This window comes from Ciona intestinalis, chromosome 7 (assembly GCF_000224145.3).
Source record: "Ciona intestinalis chromosome 7, KH, whole genome shotgun sequence".
Lineage (NCBI taxonomy): Eukaryota > Metazoa > Chordata > Ascidiacea > Phlebobranchia > Cionidae > Ciona > Ciona intestinalis.
In genome coordinates, this window is record NC_020172.2 from 4,871,292 (window position 1) to 4,885,504 (window position 14,213).

Genomic DNA, 14,213 nt, shown 5'->3' on the forward strand with positions numbered 1-14,213 from the left:
CCTTAAAAAACAAACAGTTTGTTCGCATAACATAAAATAACTAAAACATAAATTTCTAATAGGATATCATACTAATAATATTTAAAACAACATTGAAACTTGAGATAATGAGCCATAGAAATGACATGTTTACCATGGAAATCATATAAAACTCACCAAGAAAAAAACCTAGATTTCATATTTAACATAGAAATCATAAACAACTCACCAAAATCCTATAAACAGTTGAAATTGAACTATCCTGATCAATGAAACCAAAACAATCTTCTGGAAGATTCTCGTCTTCCCAGTGTTGCACAACAAGTTTGTGTCGCATTAGTAACGCACCCATATCATTCAATTGTTTAGATACTTGTGCAACACTGGTGGCATCCTTGCATAGAAACACTACCTCAACTTGCCTTGACATTTGAAATTCTAAAATCTCCGTGCGAGCTCGTTGGCAAACGGAAAGTATGAAGTCAAATTCATCAACAAGTTTTGGATCTCTATGTTTCGGAAACTAAAAAACATTTCATTTAAAAAAATTCCAAGATTTTACGAGAATGTGAAATTTGAATTGTGATGAATGATAAAATTAATTATAAAAATTACATCACCAGTTGAGTTATGATGCAACAAATTTAATACTGAGATCACAATCAACTTACCTCGTCCAACGTAGGGTAAGCCACAACTGTAATGCTTTCGGGGAACTCCCTGTTCAAATACTGCTTCGGCAATCGTTGCCACAATTCCTCTGTCAAGAACGGTGCGAAGGGAGAAAATAGTCTCAAAGCAGTCTCAGCCACTCGTAGAATATTCACAGCGATTGCGATTTGTTGATCGTTGGTTGCTTGGTAACCAACACCCTTACCCTCCTCGTTTATAACCGGGGTGAAACAACTTTTGCAATATTCCTGGTGGGGTGGGGGTTCGTTAAGTTAACACAATGTACCTCAAAATACCCCTGCTGTCTTTTACTATAGCACATCACACACACAGAATATAAATGGGATGAGTATCTTGTTATACACCAGACAGTCAGACACACACGGTGTATTCAGACACATCATACAATTTTTTTTATTTCTGGTGGTTGGGGGTTTGTTACAGTGGTTTTATAAACAATGTTTCTTTATAGAAAACTAACTCATCATGAAAAGCAAAATGCAGAATTAGTTTTTATTTAGTAGAGTGGCGAAGATGGTAGGTGGGATTCGTTAGGTTAACACAATGTTACTCAAAACACTCCTGCTGTGTTTTCTAAATAACCTCACCCATGCAAACTAAAATATAATATAGTTTGTTATGGGTGTGTTTGTGTTTGCCAAAGGTATTTCAAAGCAAACCTGCTGTGATTTCCCATAAGATTTGACCCATTCAAAGCAAAATATGATGTAACAAAATGTTAAATAGAATATACCAAGACAGTCAGACATAGCGGCAGTTTTATACCTCATGGTCACTGACTCACTGTCAAGTTACAACACCATTTTATAAGGTAGAAGCCATACAGCGTGGGCGCTTGGAACCTTAGTCTTATGGCACAGTTGGCCCGTTGTCCCAAATCACACACATAGTTACCACATAAACAGATGAAAAAGTTTCCTTCCAGAAAAATTGTAAACTCCTTGCAGCAGCCGATACATTGTGATTCGACAAATGTGTGTTTGTTGTGTCTATGACATCACAAAGCTTTGACAGAATCCAAACATCACCCGCTCGTGGTTGAAATGATGTTTCTATGTTTCCAAGTTTTCCGTTAGCTTCCTGTAAGTCAAACTTTAAGGATTCTTTTAATTAAAAATAAACTAAATCTCAACAATTGTTTAAATTCCACAATAGTAAAAACATCTAATGTGATTTATTTAACATCACAGTGCAAATTATGTTTACTGTAATACACATTTATGACATAATAATGGGTATGATTTACCTGTTCTTTAATAAACTTGTCATGTTCAAACAAGTTAATCACGAAACGCATTATGTTCCAAATCTTTAGGAAAAACTTGCGACACTCTACTGCCACCATGAGGTTAAAGTTTATATGGGAACTCTGTAAACATAAACATCATAAGTTGACTTTTTATCTTATGTTTCTATTCTACAGGCATTTTATTCTGAAATGGTTAACTTTAAATTCATAGGATTGTATTCTATAAGGGTGAGGTCTTCAGTGAGCCACACATGAGACTTGAAATGTAGGTCTATTACCCCAAAACCCAGGGTGCTACCATCTAGACCCCACTGAGGTAGTTTATAAACACCTAATAATAGAGATTTCATTCTGTAGGGGTGAGGTCTTCAGTGAGGCACACCTGAGACCTGGGGTGTAGGTCTATTGCCCCAACACCCAGGGTGCTACCATCTAGACCCCACTGAGGCAGTTTATAGACACTGGAGTAAGACAACATAGTACCCGAGATTTAGGCCAGAGTTGGCTTATTACCCTCAAATTATTAGACCACCAAAACATAACCACATCCACCAACCAAGCCTTACCTCGGTGCTGTATAAACAAAGTGCGAGCCTCAACGCATCACTCCCTATCATGGGGAAGTCCCCACCACTAGCGATAGATGTTGCTGACAACAGTTTCTCTTCTTTCTTTAAATACATGAACTCCAACGCTTCTATTCGTTTCTGTACAAGTAATATCAAATGAAATGCTATTTCTATGTTTTACCGAAACCATGTTTAGATATGTTTTTATTTAAGACATACTTGCTTGAAACCATAGATAACTTATAGTCAATCATAAATATAACATTTATTTCATAAATTCAACATAGACACCCTATATCTTGCCATAGAATTATGTAATTTTCACATAACAAGTTACAATGTATAATGGATGCATTGTATACTGTCATTTCCCCTTCCGTGAAGATAAATAAAATATACAGAACAAACTACATGGTAACTCGTAAGCTTGCACGAGGTGTATGAAACAGAACACCTGTGTTATATTGACTTTTTGAAGATAAAGAAGTTACATTTGGAATTTAAGCTCGAAAATGAAATATAATACTGGTGTTATAAAGACTGTTGTTGCCCCACCAGGCGAAGGTAAATAAGTTAGATTCAAAGCTTCCTTCAAATGATCAGAACCCCCCCTCACACACACACACACAGTAAAAATGCTAAACACAGTTAAAAGTTCAGAAACCCTTCACTCCTCCACACGCACACACATACACAGTAAGCATGCTAAACACAGTTAGAAATCCAAGAACCCCCCCCCTCCCTCCACACAGTAAGCACCTTTTTACTTGCTCCATCAATCACGTCCATTGGATCGATTATATTTCCCACAGATTTGCTCATCTTCCTCCCCATGTTGTCACGTATAAGAGGATGAAGGAGAACGTTGTGGAATGGAACCTGTGATGTAATAATAACCATTGTTCAGTTACTCAGTTACTTTTGATACTAGAGGTTAAAATAAGACTTTGGGGTGATGTAAACCCTAATGAGTCTTTCCAAATGGCAGATGTTGGAATAACATTAACATGTTTTATACCAAAGGAACCAAAACTATTAGATAATAAACATTGTTTGCTATAAATATGTACAGATCACCATACTATATAAAACTGTAACTAAACAGGGAAAAATAAGTGGTAAAACCAAATGAACCAGTGCTACGAAAACATACAATAAAAAATCAAGTCCAACCACTCGTAGTAATAGAGAAATATATTTCGCCAAAATGGCATCGACAGTCTCTGCAAAAGAAGCGTATAAACACCCAAGGTTTATAAATTTTTGACTCCATGTTTCTAGTTTTGGAATTAAGCAGAATAATTATTATGACATCATGATAGCATTATACATCACAATACCTCTCCTGTGAGCTTCATTCCCATCATAACCATCCGTGCAACCCAGAAGAAAATAAGATCGTTGCCCGTTTCCATAAGATTAAGAGGGTAGAATCTAGGGTGGAAAAAAGTAAAAATTTTTTTTTTTTTTAAATTGCTATAAAATATGATGGACATTCATAGGCGAGAAATCTTGGGTTGGTATAAACAAGTTCAAATGTTTAAAAAAAAAAATAACGCTACATTGCCAAAAAAATATTGGTACCACCATATTCAGCCTTGCAAGCTTTGGGATTAAAGATTTAGCCCAGAGTTGGTCCATAACCCTGACACCCAGAGTGCTACAGCCCATTAGTGACCACTCGGTTAAAGCAATGTCTGTTTCTTGATCAAAAGTCAAAACACATAAGTCTATCTGTATCAAACGCCTAACCCTTGTTTTAAATACATTAGTTTAATTATGTGACAAGGTAGCTATAACATGTAGTGTACAAAATGAGTTGAAAATTTACTTTTTTAAATTAGGAGTTTCTTTTGGCCACCCGAGTGCAGCGAAGGGAAAGAGAGCGGACGAAAACCAGGTGTCAAGAACGTCCGTGTCCTGGGTGATTGTGGTGTCATCAGGGGAACCCCCAAATTTCTCAAGAGCAGATTTCTCTGTGTGTGCCGAAACCCATTGTTCTCTCCTATTGTGATGTCATAATTGTATTCAGGAATAAAACATTTACATTTAATAAATAACGAAAAAAATATTTTTTAGAAAACAATAACCTTGAATTGGTTGCACCATTTTTCACAGGTGTTTATAAAAGATAAATTGTCTTTGACCGACAATTTGTGACAGTTAATTTTTCACAGGTTTTTAACAGATAGTTTACCAAACCTCTCCCACTTACCCAGTTGTATCATCTTTACACCGATACACAGGTATTTGGTGACCCCACCATAAGCTACGTGATATACACCAGTCACCAGTGGTGGTTAACCAGTGCTGCCATTGCTTGGCGTATTCATCTTGTACAAACTTAATACGACCATCGTTCACCGCTTGCAGGGCATCACTGGCCATTTCATTTACACTGCAATGAAATATATATATCAAGTAAACTAAAAAAAAATGAAAGTATTTATATGTACAGGATCAGATTTTGAAATTTGGTGTGTAGTTTCCCAAGTGCCATGCTTTCTTTATGGAAAATTCTTAAGTTTAAAGTTGTAGCCATCATTTCCCCATTATATGAGTGGGGTTGTAAAAATCCCCTTTGGGTTAGGGAATACTTGAAGCTCTGCCAGTGGGTGGGGTGAAGCTTTTTTTATGGATTAACTTTAAATCAAACTAAAAACACACTCATAATAGCAATCACCTGACAAACCACTGCTTCGCTATGATTGGTTCAATCACGTCACCTGACCTGCTACATATTCGCAGGCTACTTTGATGATCTGTATTTCCTCTGTGATGTCACAAGTATATTATGTTTATTTAAATAATTTCAAAAATGATGTAACAATTAAATTTTAGTTAAGGTATACTAATGTTTCCCAGCCTTTCTAGGTCTGTGGCCCTTTTTCAGAGACACTTAGCACCCATGGGGTGAGACCAAAAAGCTGTAAGACCTCAACCATATAGAATAATAGAGATGCGTTTTAACATACCCCTGTTAATATATTCGCCACTTTTAGGAACCATCACCTAAAAAGCTATTGCATCAGAAAAGTTTTTTTTTTGTGGTCTGGATGGCCACACGTTGATAAGTAAGTTATTTAATGTGAATGTTCCAATGTTTTTGTATGGAAGTTGAGTGAATGAATGAATGTAACTTATTTACACCTCGTGCTTGCTTACGAGTTACCTCATGGTCCACATGTGTATAACTTTGTGGGTGATTTGACGCAGAATAGACTTAGATCTATATATAGTATAGACTCAGGTCTACACTGCGTTAAATAAGATAGAAACACCAACCTGTACAAACCAACTTGATGTAAATAATCTAACACAAGTTGCCTGGCATCAAAACGATGGATTGAGTCTTTGTTTTTCCACCTTTCATTTGGTGGCGCGGTTTTGAATAACTGGTCAACCAAATCTGAGGTTTCAAGGTAACCCTGAAGTATATGGGGATGAGTTTGGGTTAGGGGTTTGTGTTTAGACATATAAAACTATCGTGGCACAATAAATCTCATGACTGTGGTGCTTCAATGTTATAATATGCCACACAGTTTAAGTTGTGAGGCGTTTGCCACAGACTTTTCTGTTTATCAACAAAGTTATACAACAATAAATGACTCCTGACATTGGTTACTTAGCTGGTGAATTTGGTAATTTTGTTTAAAAAATCAAAATCTGTTAAAAATATGGAAATAAACAGTGAACTTGGGATCTACATCGTAGGTCGCAGGGTGTACCTCACTATAGGACTTCATCCTGACTGAATAAACAGGATATCTTAGAAATGCACTTACTTTTTTATTAATACATGAAACCAGAGGTAAATTATGGCGTTTCCCGATTTCAAAATCCACAAAAGAATGAGCAGGGGTGACTTTTAATGCACCTGCAAGGGGAAATAACATGAATTGAAAAGTTTTATAACAGGTACTGAAGATTAAATGGATTAAACTTTATTAAATATTGTTAGTAAGCAAAGTTGGTCACTCAAGGCTTAAACATATTACACTAATGTATTAAGAACACTAAAACAACATTTTCATACGATAACCCAAACTTTATCTACCATCAAGCTACCAATGCTTAAAAATAAAGACCATTGCGTCATATATATTTATATGCGATTTTAGGTTAATTTTTACATTATGACATCACAACCCACCTGTTCCTTTATCCATATCCACAGCATTGTCAGCGACAATCGGAATCAACTTATGATCAAACAATGGGTGTTTTACCATTCGACCAATTAGATTCGAGTATCTGGGGTCATGTGGGTTCACAGCGACCCCCGTGTCACCGGGCATCGTCTCCAAGCGCGTCGTGCTCACGATGATCTCATCAACATCACCTGGGGATAAATGTACAAAAAAGTAGCAGAGTAGACCTCATGCTCAGTGTAAAAAAATAAGAATATATATATCTTATGCTCACAAATAAGAATATATATACCTTATGCTCACTGGGTATGGTGGTTTTGGGTAATTAGAAAACTCTTTGGCGTAAATGAAATAAAAATACAAAACACCAATGCTTACCAACTGGGTCCACAAGTTTGTATGCAAAGTTATGCATTGTACCAGTAGGAACTTTAAGGTCGTAACCAGGGATTTCTACCGAACTCTCTGGCTCCACCCTGTTCACTTCAAGGTCCGAAACACTCGTTCCTAGGTGGCAACACCAGTTTATTAGTTTTTCATCTCGGTAAATGAGACCTTCATCATGTAGTCTGCGAAAGTGAGGATTAAGTGTATTTGTGTACTATGGATTAGTTGTTTAATTGCCCATTGAGGTTATGTATGCAAGGCTTTTTGTTGCTACTATCGTGGGTGTATATTTCCCTGGAAAAGATACTTGTATACCTATAATACCAATAACAAGATAAGAATTCCTAAGTTTTAGCTTTTTATTGTGATCAAATTAACCTTAACCTAAAAAAAACTTAAAAAATTGGCTTCAACTGCCAAAAATTAGACAAACAGCATTAAAATGATGATTTTGTATTAAATTTAGGTCACACAAACTATTGAAAATTAAGTCAAACCTTATAAAAGCTTCATTGACTGCATATGAATATTCGGGGTTTAGAGTAAATGTGGAATGGTCCCAATCCAAAGATGATCCCAATCGACGAAACTGTTCTATTATCCGGTCGCCTTTGCTTTAAAACAACTTTGGTGTAAAAAAAATATCTAAAAGCTTGGTAAACATACTGTGATATAAATATACTGTGATTTTGATCCCAAGTATCCATTAGCAAAGTGTTTTCATGGTCTTCTAAGTAGTTTGATATCCAGTCAAAATGTAAAACCTATAGTCTTAAACCTTTTTTACACGATAATTTTATACATATTTTCCAGGTTGTTACAATACTTGTGATATTCAAAGTTTATTAAAATCATAGAAACTTAACTTACGTTTCTTTCCAAATCCAAACAGCTTCTTCAAACTTTTTCCTCCCCAGTTCAGTTCTGCTCGTATTATATTTGTTTTCTATGAATCTTTCAACAACCATCTGTGTAGCGATGCCAGCGTGATCTGAACCCGGAACCCACAGCGTTTCGTTTCCCAACATCCGTTGCCTGCGGTTACCAAGAGTTTAAAACATAAATAAATAAACCACATTAATATTTCCAGTCATCTCCTTTATATAAATCAGGTCCTAAAGTAAAGCAAGTCATAGGACTTAAGATTTAGACTGAGTTCTCCCCTATTACTCCAATATTTAGCAATAACAGGCTTAGTACTAAACTGCGAAAGACCATTAATTATATTACATACAAATGGTTCCACATACTATTCAGAAACAGATTGCATTTAAAAGATTAAAAGTTGACCAAATTTTAAATATCATTTATAAAGTCAACTGCAATAGAACAGTGAACCAACATTTGGTCAATAAATTTAAACAGCTTTTCTGTTATGGCTTCCCTGACTTCTAGATAAACCACATACCATCTAACAAATACATCTTCAAGACTTGAAGTGAGCGCATGACCAAGATGTAAGTTTCCTGTTATATTGGGTGGTGGGACCACCATACTGTACGTGGAAGCATCTTTGGTTCGTTTCCTAGGCTTGAAAAATCCACTTTTTTCCCACCATTCATACCAAGCTCTTTCCACAAACTTTGGGCTGTATGACTTCGGCAACTGAATGCTGATGTCTAAGAATATTGAGTGAGTCAACAAGTTGTTATTGTACAAGTTACAATACAAACAGCAATACCATTAGAGTTAAAAAAAAACAGTAAAAAAACATTTTATTTTTTTCTGTTCCTTTAGCAAACCATAATTTCAATACATAAGTTTGGGCCGATTCTTGACCTAAATTTAAAGCCCTATTTTATCCTATGCTGTAACCAGTCTGCACAGTATGGCAGTTACTGACGAGATCTCTCGCGCGCAAGACCATTATTTTTCGTATGCACCCGTGCTATCATTAAAATCGGAATGCTAGGCACTTACATTTTTAGCCAAATTAGGAAATCCTACTTAATTTAATAAATATTTTTGTCATTTTTTTGGAGTCCCAAGGACAAATTATGGCGTGCATCACCAAAAGTCCAGAAAATAATCGCTCGTGCACCTGTCATACTTTGCAGACTGGTTCTGTAACCCTTAAAATAAACATCACCAACTTGTCACCTTTTTTCTCTCCTGGTTTTGTGGGGGAAGTATATTCAAATTCAGGAAACCTTGGCCATGTAGTTCCCCGGGATTGTTCCTGTACAAACACATAACAATATATAATGGTAAATACTCATTCTAGTAAAATTAATTGCACTTCCTTATTTTAATAAACATAACACAATTGATTTACAAGGACTTTACGTTTTATAAACATTCTATATATGCAATTAATAGCATTTTGCCGCTGTTTTTATATGATTTATTCGAAATTGTTTTTTTACAATTAAGCAAATAATTTGGCACTAGTGAAGAATGCTCTGGTACTTAACATATTATGCTGGTGGAAAGTGTTGGAGGTTGGTAGGTTGCTGGGGGAGTAGTTATATTGATTAGTAGTTAGTTGGTACATTTAGCAGATAAAGTAGGGGCTAGAAGATGATTATTCAGTGGAACCGACAATTTTTGGTGCTGGTTAGGAATCTTCCCTTCCCCACCTTATTTGCTAACTCCTAAGGTGTTGATGGTTAGGGGGTTAGTGGTTATAGGGGTTAGTGATTTTAGGGGTTAGTGTTTAGCAAATAAGGGGGGAAGATTCTTCACTAGCACCCAATTTTTATCTCATGTCACCAATCCTCACTTGCCTTTATTTGATCAATCTGTTGTTTCAACCGCATTCGTTTCATCGCTTCCCGTTTCTCTTTTTGTCGATGAAAGTCGAACGCGGTTGGTTTATAGTCAGTAGAAACAGCCCTTCTTTGTAAGCACACTGCATGGCGTTGTTTTGGAACGTTTAAAAACAAACCACGCATTTCTAACGACAGTGAGTCTACTGCAGTTTATTTTGTTTACAAAATTAAATAGCGCGTGTTGTTTTATATAAGATTTCTATTTTCGTACTTTATTGGGGTGTATAATACCGAATCATAGTGGCTGAATCACATTAATAGTTTTTATTTTGTATATGTGAATGATTTAAAATTATTTAAAATTTAAACTGTTGTTGTAAAATGCTCACTTTCGTTATAAGCACAAAATACAATTTTACTAAAAATCAACAATGATAAAACACAAAATACACTGTTGTGTTTAATGAATGATATATATTTAGTTAATTTGATATTGACATGAATGTTTAAAACACTCTTTTTAAATAGCTTACTTTAATACAAATACCATACCTTTCCTTACTTTCAGACATTTGTATTTTCTAAATAAATCCATGGCAAAAAACTTATACTTTATAAAAGTTACTTGCTGTTTAAATAAATTCTAGCAGTATCAAAACTACTGCGCTAGCGACTCTTGTTATAACTAAAATAAAACAAATGTGTTCTTATGTTTTGTATATTTAAAATCATGAACAACTATTGCAAAGCAAAGGTGGTTAGTAGGACAAACATCTTTTGTTTTTTATTGTTAACACTGAAAAGCGTTGCAAAACACAAGTCAATTCACTGGTGTCTTAATGGTAGAAAACTAACCAGAATACATTTTACAAAAAAACACTATGAAAGGAAATTTTGAACGAAATTTCTGGGAAAATTTTATTTAAATATTTTGATGTCATAAACTAACCAATTGTTATGTAACATTAGTTAAACTGTGACATAATAACACCTAAATAAACGATCCATTCCATAAGAAATAAAAAACAACGATAACAAACAATACCATGCACTTTTTACATTGTGATATCACAGTGTTGGAGATTAGTACATGCTGCACTAATCGTCTCTGCATTCAATATTTTGAACTTTTAACAATATATTATTCCGTTTTTTAGTGTTTAAAACCAAGCATTTGTTTTAATGGCTTTATCAAAAACGGACTCAGTTACCAAAAACTGGTATATTAAAATTCTAAGCAAAAAAAACAAGAAAAAGGCAAAACAGCTAAAAAACAACAGTTTTTTATGATGAATTTGTAGCTGACAACATAGTTTTAAAGAGATTGAAAGTCAGAACATTTACATTGTTAATCAATAATTCCCTATTATTACATCACTGTTCATCTCTGTCAGGAAATGTAGTTATATCTGGACAATAGAAGACATTCCAAAAAAAGAGGAAAACTTGAATTGAAAAAGTTTTAGTCTAATACTCAGTTTTGCCTTAATTTAGATATGTCTGAATATTTACACCGATGGTATAGTTTCAATTCAGGTTTAGTATAAAATTTTGTTTTACCTTTATTTGGGTTGATAAATTTATACTATCGTATATTTTGGATTACTTTAAACCTTTTTTAAAAAACTGAGTTAAATAAAACTTCAAGTAACTGACATAATGCAACAATTGATCTATTTAAAAATTTCTCGAAAACGAGTGGCAAAAATTGACCCAGTGTGTTGGCTGTGACCACGGTAAGAATGACATCACATGGTTGCTTAGCAATAGTGGAACTTGCAGGTTTTCTTGAACTTTTTCTATGAAAGTGAATCCACAGGGGTAGGAGCTGATATTGGGGGCTTATCATCCTGGAAATTTAATGTCAATTTTAATTTTAGAAATATTTAAATGTTAATGTGTGCAACTCAGTGTTTTATGACATCTATATTCTCTTTGCAATATTCTTTTAAAGGCAATTTATTTTAGGCGAAATTCATGCAGTTTATAACTAATGGATTTTTATTATTTCATCAATATTTCAAATTGCATATTGTACTTGTGACCTAAATAAATGTCAGTGGGGTTGCCTATCTCTTTATTTCCATATTTACATGCAAAAAAGTTTATTAGACAAATAATATTTTAAACAAAACCAACAACATTATCCTACTTTAATTTCTTTCTTTGGTTGGGGAATTCCCCCATGCGATAATGATGTTAACAATTGTAGATCTCTAAGGCCCTCTAGTGATGAAGACGAACAAGTAGATGACGCAGGAGATGAAGATCTCGTTGTTTCTAACATCTGAACATAGAAATACAAAATAAATAAAAATAGGTTGTCTAAAGTTAAAGTCATGTCTGCTTATCCACACACTGCATCTAGATAAGGTTTTCTAGTCGTTTAAACCCTAAAGGTATCTTTAAAACTGTATAAGATATAGGTTTTAAAGTCTACACTGTTTAATTTACAAACCTTGTTTAATAATATGAAAAACCACACAGTTTTATCTTATGTGATATTAAAATAATATGATTCTTTAATGTGGCTTTGATAGCCTCATAAGTAAATATTTTGTGTCCCAATTTTTTACCATAGCAACCCAACCAACCTGTGTTGCAGCATGATGTGGTTGTACAGGACTTGATGTATGATGTAAAGGATGATGGAACCCATGTGAGGCATGGTGGGTAAACAGGGGTACGGGTTGTGGGGGGCTGGGTAATACGTATATATCCGTGTTGTCCGTTGATGATAAACTGAAGGAAGTTTAAAGGTTAAAATTATTGACCAGAGAGTTTATTACAGTTTTCGACTGTGTTGCGAAATTTAAATTAGGTAAAAACAATAAACATATAAAAAATTAAATGCTATGAAATGTAAATAATATTTAGAAGGATTTATCTAAGTAAAGTTTTCATTAAAATTAATATTTCATGAAAAAATATTCTGCCACTTAACCTCGCATGAAGTCTTTTGATAATAGACGAAACATTTGAACATAATTAACTTTTATTACACCAGAAGAGACGAAAAGAATATTTAATAACAAGTTTTGGCAAATGGTTTTATGGTCTGTTTAATTTCTATAACTGTGTGTGGATTTAACCACGAGAAAAACTGTAAATATTCTTTATTAATTAAACTTGTGGTTCAACCACACTAAGTATTTTTCATTAATTAGTATTTAGTTAAAACACCCCTGACTTTACGTTTTGAGATTCAATCATCTTTTGCAGAGTTTTTTTTAAAACATTTTTAGAAATCTTGATTAATTAATTTACCTGTGTGATCGTTGGACCACGGCGCGATGACCAAGCGATGAATTGGTTTGCGTGAAATCACCCGAGGCACCAGATGTCGCTAAAGAGGGAATGGTTGGAACGAAACATCGCTTCGGTGAACTACTACCCTCGTTGTCCGAGTCACCTGTCATAAACATCTTCTATTAAACTATGCATAGATATCATATATTTATTGGCATAGATATCTTGTAACAAACTTTGCATAGATATCATATATTAAGTGGGCATAGATATCTTATATTAGACTTTGCATAGATATCTTATATTAAAACTGACATTGATATCATATATTAAAGAGGCATAGATATCTTATATTAAAGTATAATGACATCATTATGTGTATAGCACCAGTGTTTACACATACATCTTAATTATTTATATACGTGTAACAAACATACCAATTAATAGAAACATCATCGATTACTATTCTATTATTTATTTATAAAAACTGGCAATATGATAGTTTACAATATTTATTATTTCATAGGTAACTCATATTTTTGTTCTATAATTAAGCGAAAGTTTAAACATATTATTCAATATTTTATAAAGGACCCACATTTTCGTTTTATTGATCCTAATGCACTTGGACGCATTATACAAGGACTCTGACTCCTCCTCCTCCTGTGAAACAATGGGTATTATGAACAAACAATACTTTATTATGATGAATAACACACACTATGATGTATTGATCTATACAAGTTAAACATTAACTTATGTGAGATAACATGTGTTATAGCATGCGTTTCATACTTTGGAAATATTACAGTATATTTGGGTCTGTACAATGGCAAAGTTATTTCACAAACATGGCAATTCTCTTTAATACAACACAATTAATTCATTTTAAATATTTTAATCATAACTACATGAATGTGACCCCCTATCTTTGAGGCTTATTTTACAGCAGGATTTCCGTTAAAAAGAAAACTGTACAAGTTAAACAAAAATAACCAAAAAAGTGTTGGAAACGGAGTTTAAAAAAATTATTAATTGCTGTAAAAAAATAGGCAAAAAAACTTTTAAAAATGAGTATCAAATTGGTTTGTGGTCGGAAAATATAGTTCGTGGTCGGAAAATATGGTTTGTAGTCAGAATATATGGTTTGTAGTCAGAAAATATGGTTTGTAGTTAGAATATATGGTTTGTAGTTAGAATATATGACTTATAAAATACTCACGTT

At 34.0% G+C, this 14,213-nt stretch overlaps 2 protein-coding genes across 2 annotated transcripts in view; both read right to left on the bottom strand.

Moving 5' to 3' along the window:
• The window catches only part of LOC100180794 (valine--tRNA ligase), a 12,452-nt gene extending 2,476 nt beyond the window's left edge, over positions 1-9,976 (bottom strand). The window contains exons 1-19 of the mRNA XM_026835122.1: positions 9,755-9,976; positions 9,129-9,207; positions 8,437-8,647; positions 7,899-8,063; positions 7,526-7,642; positions 7,020-7,210; positions 6,644-6,832; positions 6,276-6,367; positions 5,776-5,918; positions 5,174-5,263; positions 4,706-4,888; positions 4,322-4,495; positions 3,831-3,924; positions 3,250-3,369; positions 2,488-2,628; positions 1,919-2,041; positions 1,567-1,752; positions 651-899; positions 209-502 (exon numbers count right to left, since the gene is read on the bottom strand). Of these exons, the coding sequence (XP_026690923.1) occupies positions 209-502; positions 651-899; positions 1,567-1,752; positions 1,919-2,041; positions 2,488-2,628; positions 3,250-3,369; positions 3,831-3,924; positions 4,322-4,495; positions 4,706-4,888; positions 5,174-5,263; positions 5,776-5,918; positions 6,276-6,367; positions 6,644-6,832; positions 7,020-7,210; positions 7,526-7,642; positions 7,899-8,063; positions 8,437-8,647; positions 9,129-9,207; positions 9,755-9,922 (3,009 nt within the window). The 5' untranslated portion in view covers positions 9,923-9,976. The remainder of the gene's footprint in view (positions 1-208; positions 503-650; positions 900-1,566; positions 1,753-1,918; positions 2,042-2,487; positions 2,629-3,249; positions 3,370-3,830; positions 3,925-4,321; positions 4,496-4,705; positions 4,889-5,173; positions 5,264-5,775; positions 5,919-6,275; positions 6,368-6,643; positions 6,833-7,019; positions 7,211-7,525; positions 7,643-7,898; positions 8,064-8,436; positions 8,648-9,128; positions 9,208-9,754) is intronic.
• A 465-nt stretch (positions 9,977-10,441) lies between these two features.
• Positions 10,442-14,213, bottom strand: part of LOC100178807 (flocculation protein FLO11) — a gene marked incomplete in the record, with an annotated part of 8,212 nt that continues 4,440 nt past the window's right edge. Inside the window, 5 exon segments of the mRNA XM_026835066.1 lie at positions 10,442-11,589; positions 11,892-12,026; positions 12,334-12,481; positions 13,007-13,151; positions 13,587-13,651. Of these exon segments, the coding sequence (XP_026690867.1) occupies positions 11,539-11,589; positions 11,892-12,026; positions 12,334-12,481; positions 13,007-13,151; positions 13,587-13,651 (544 nt within the window).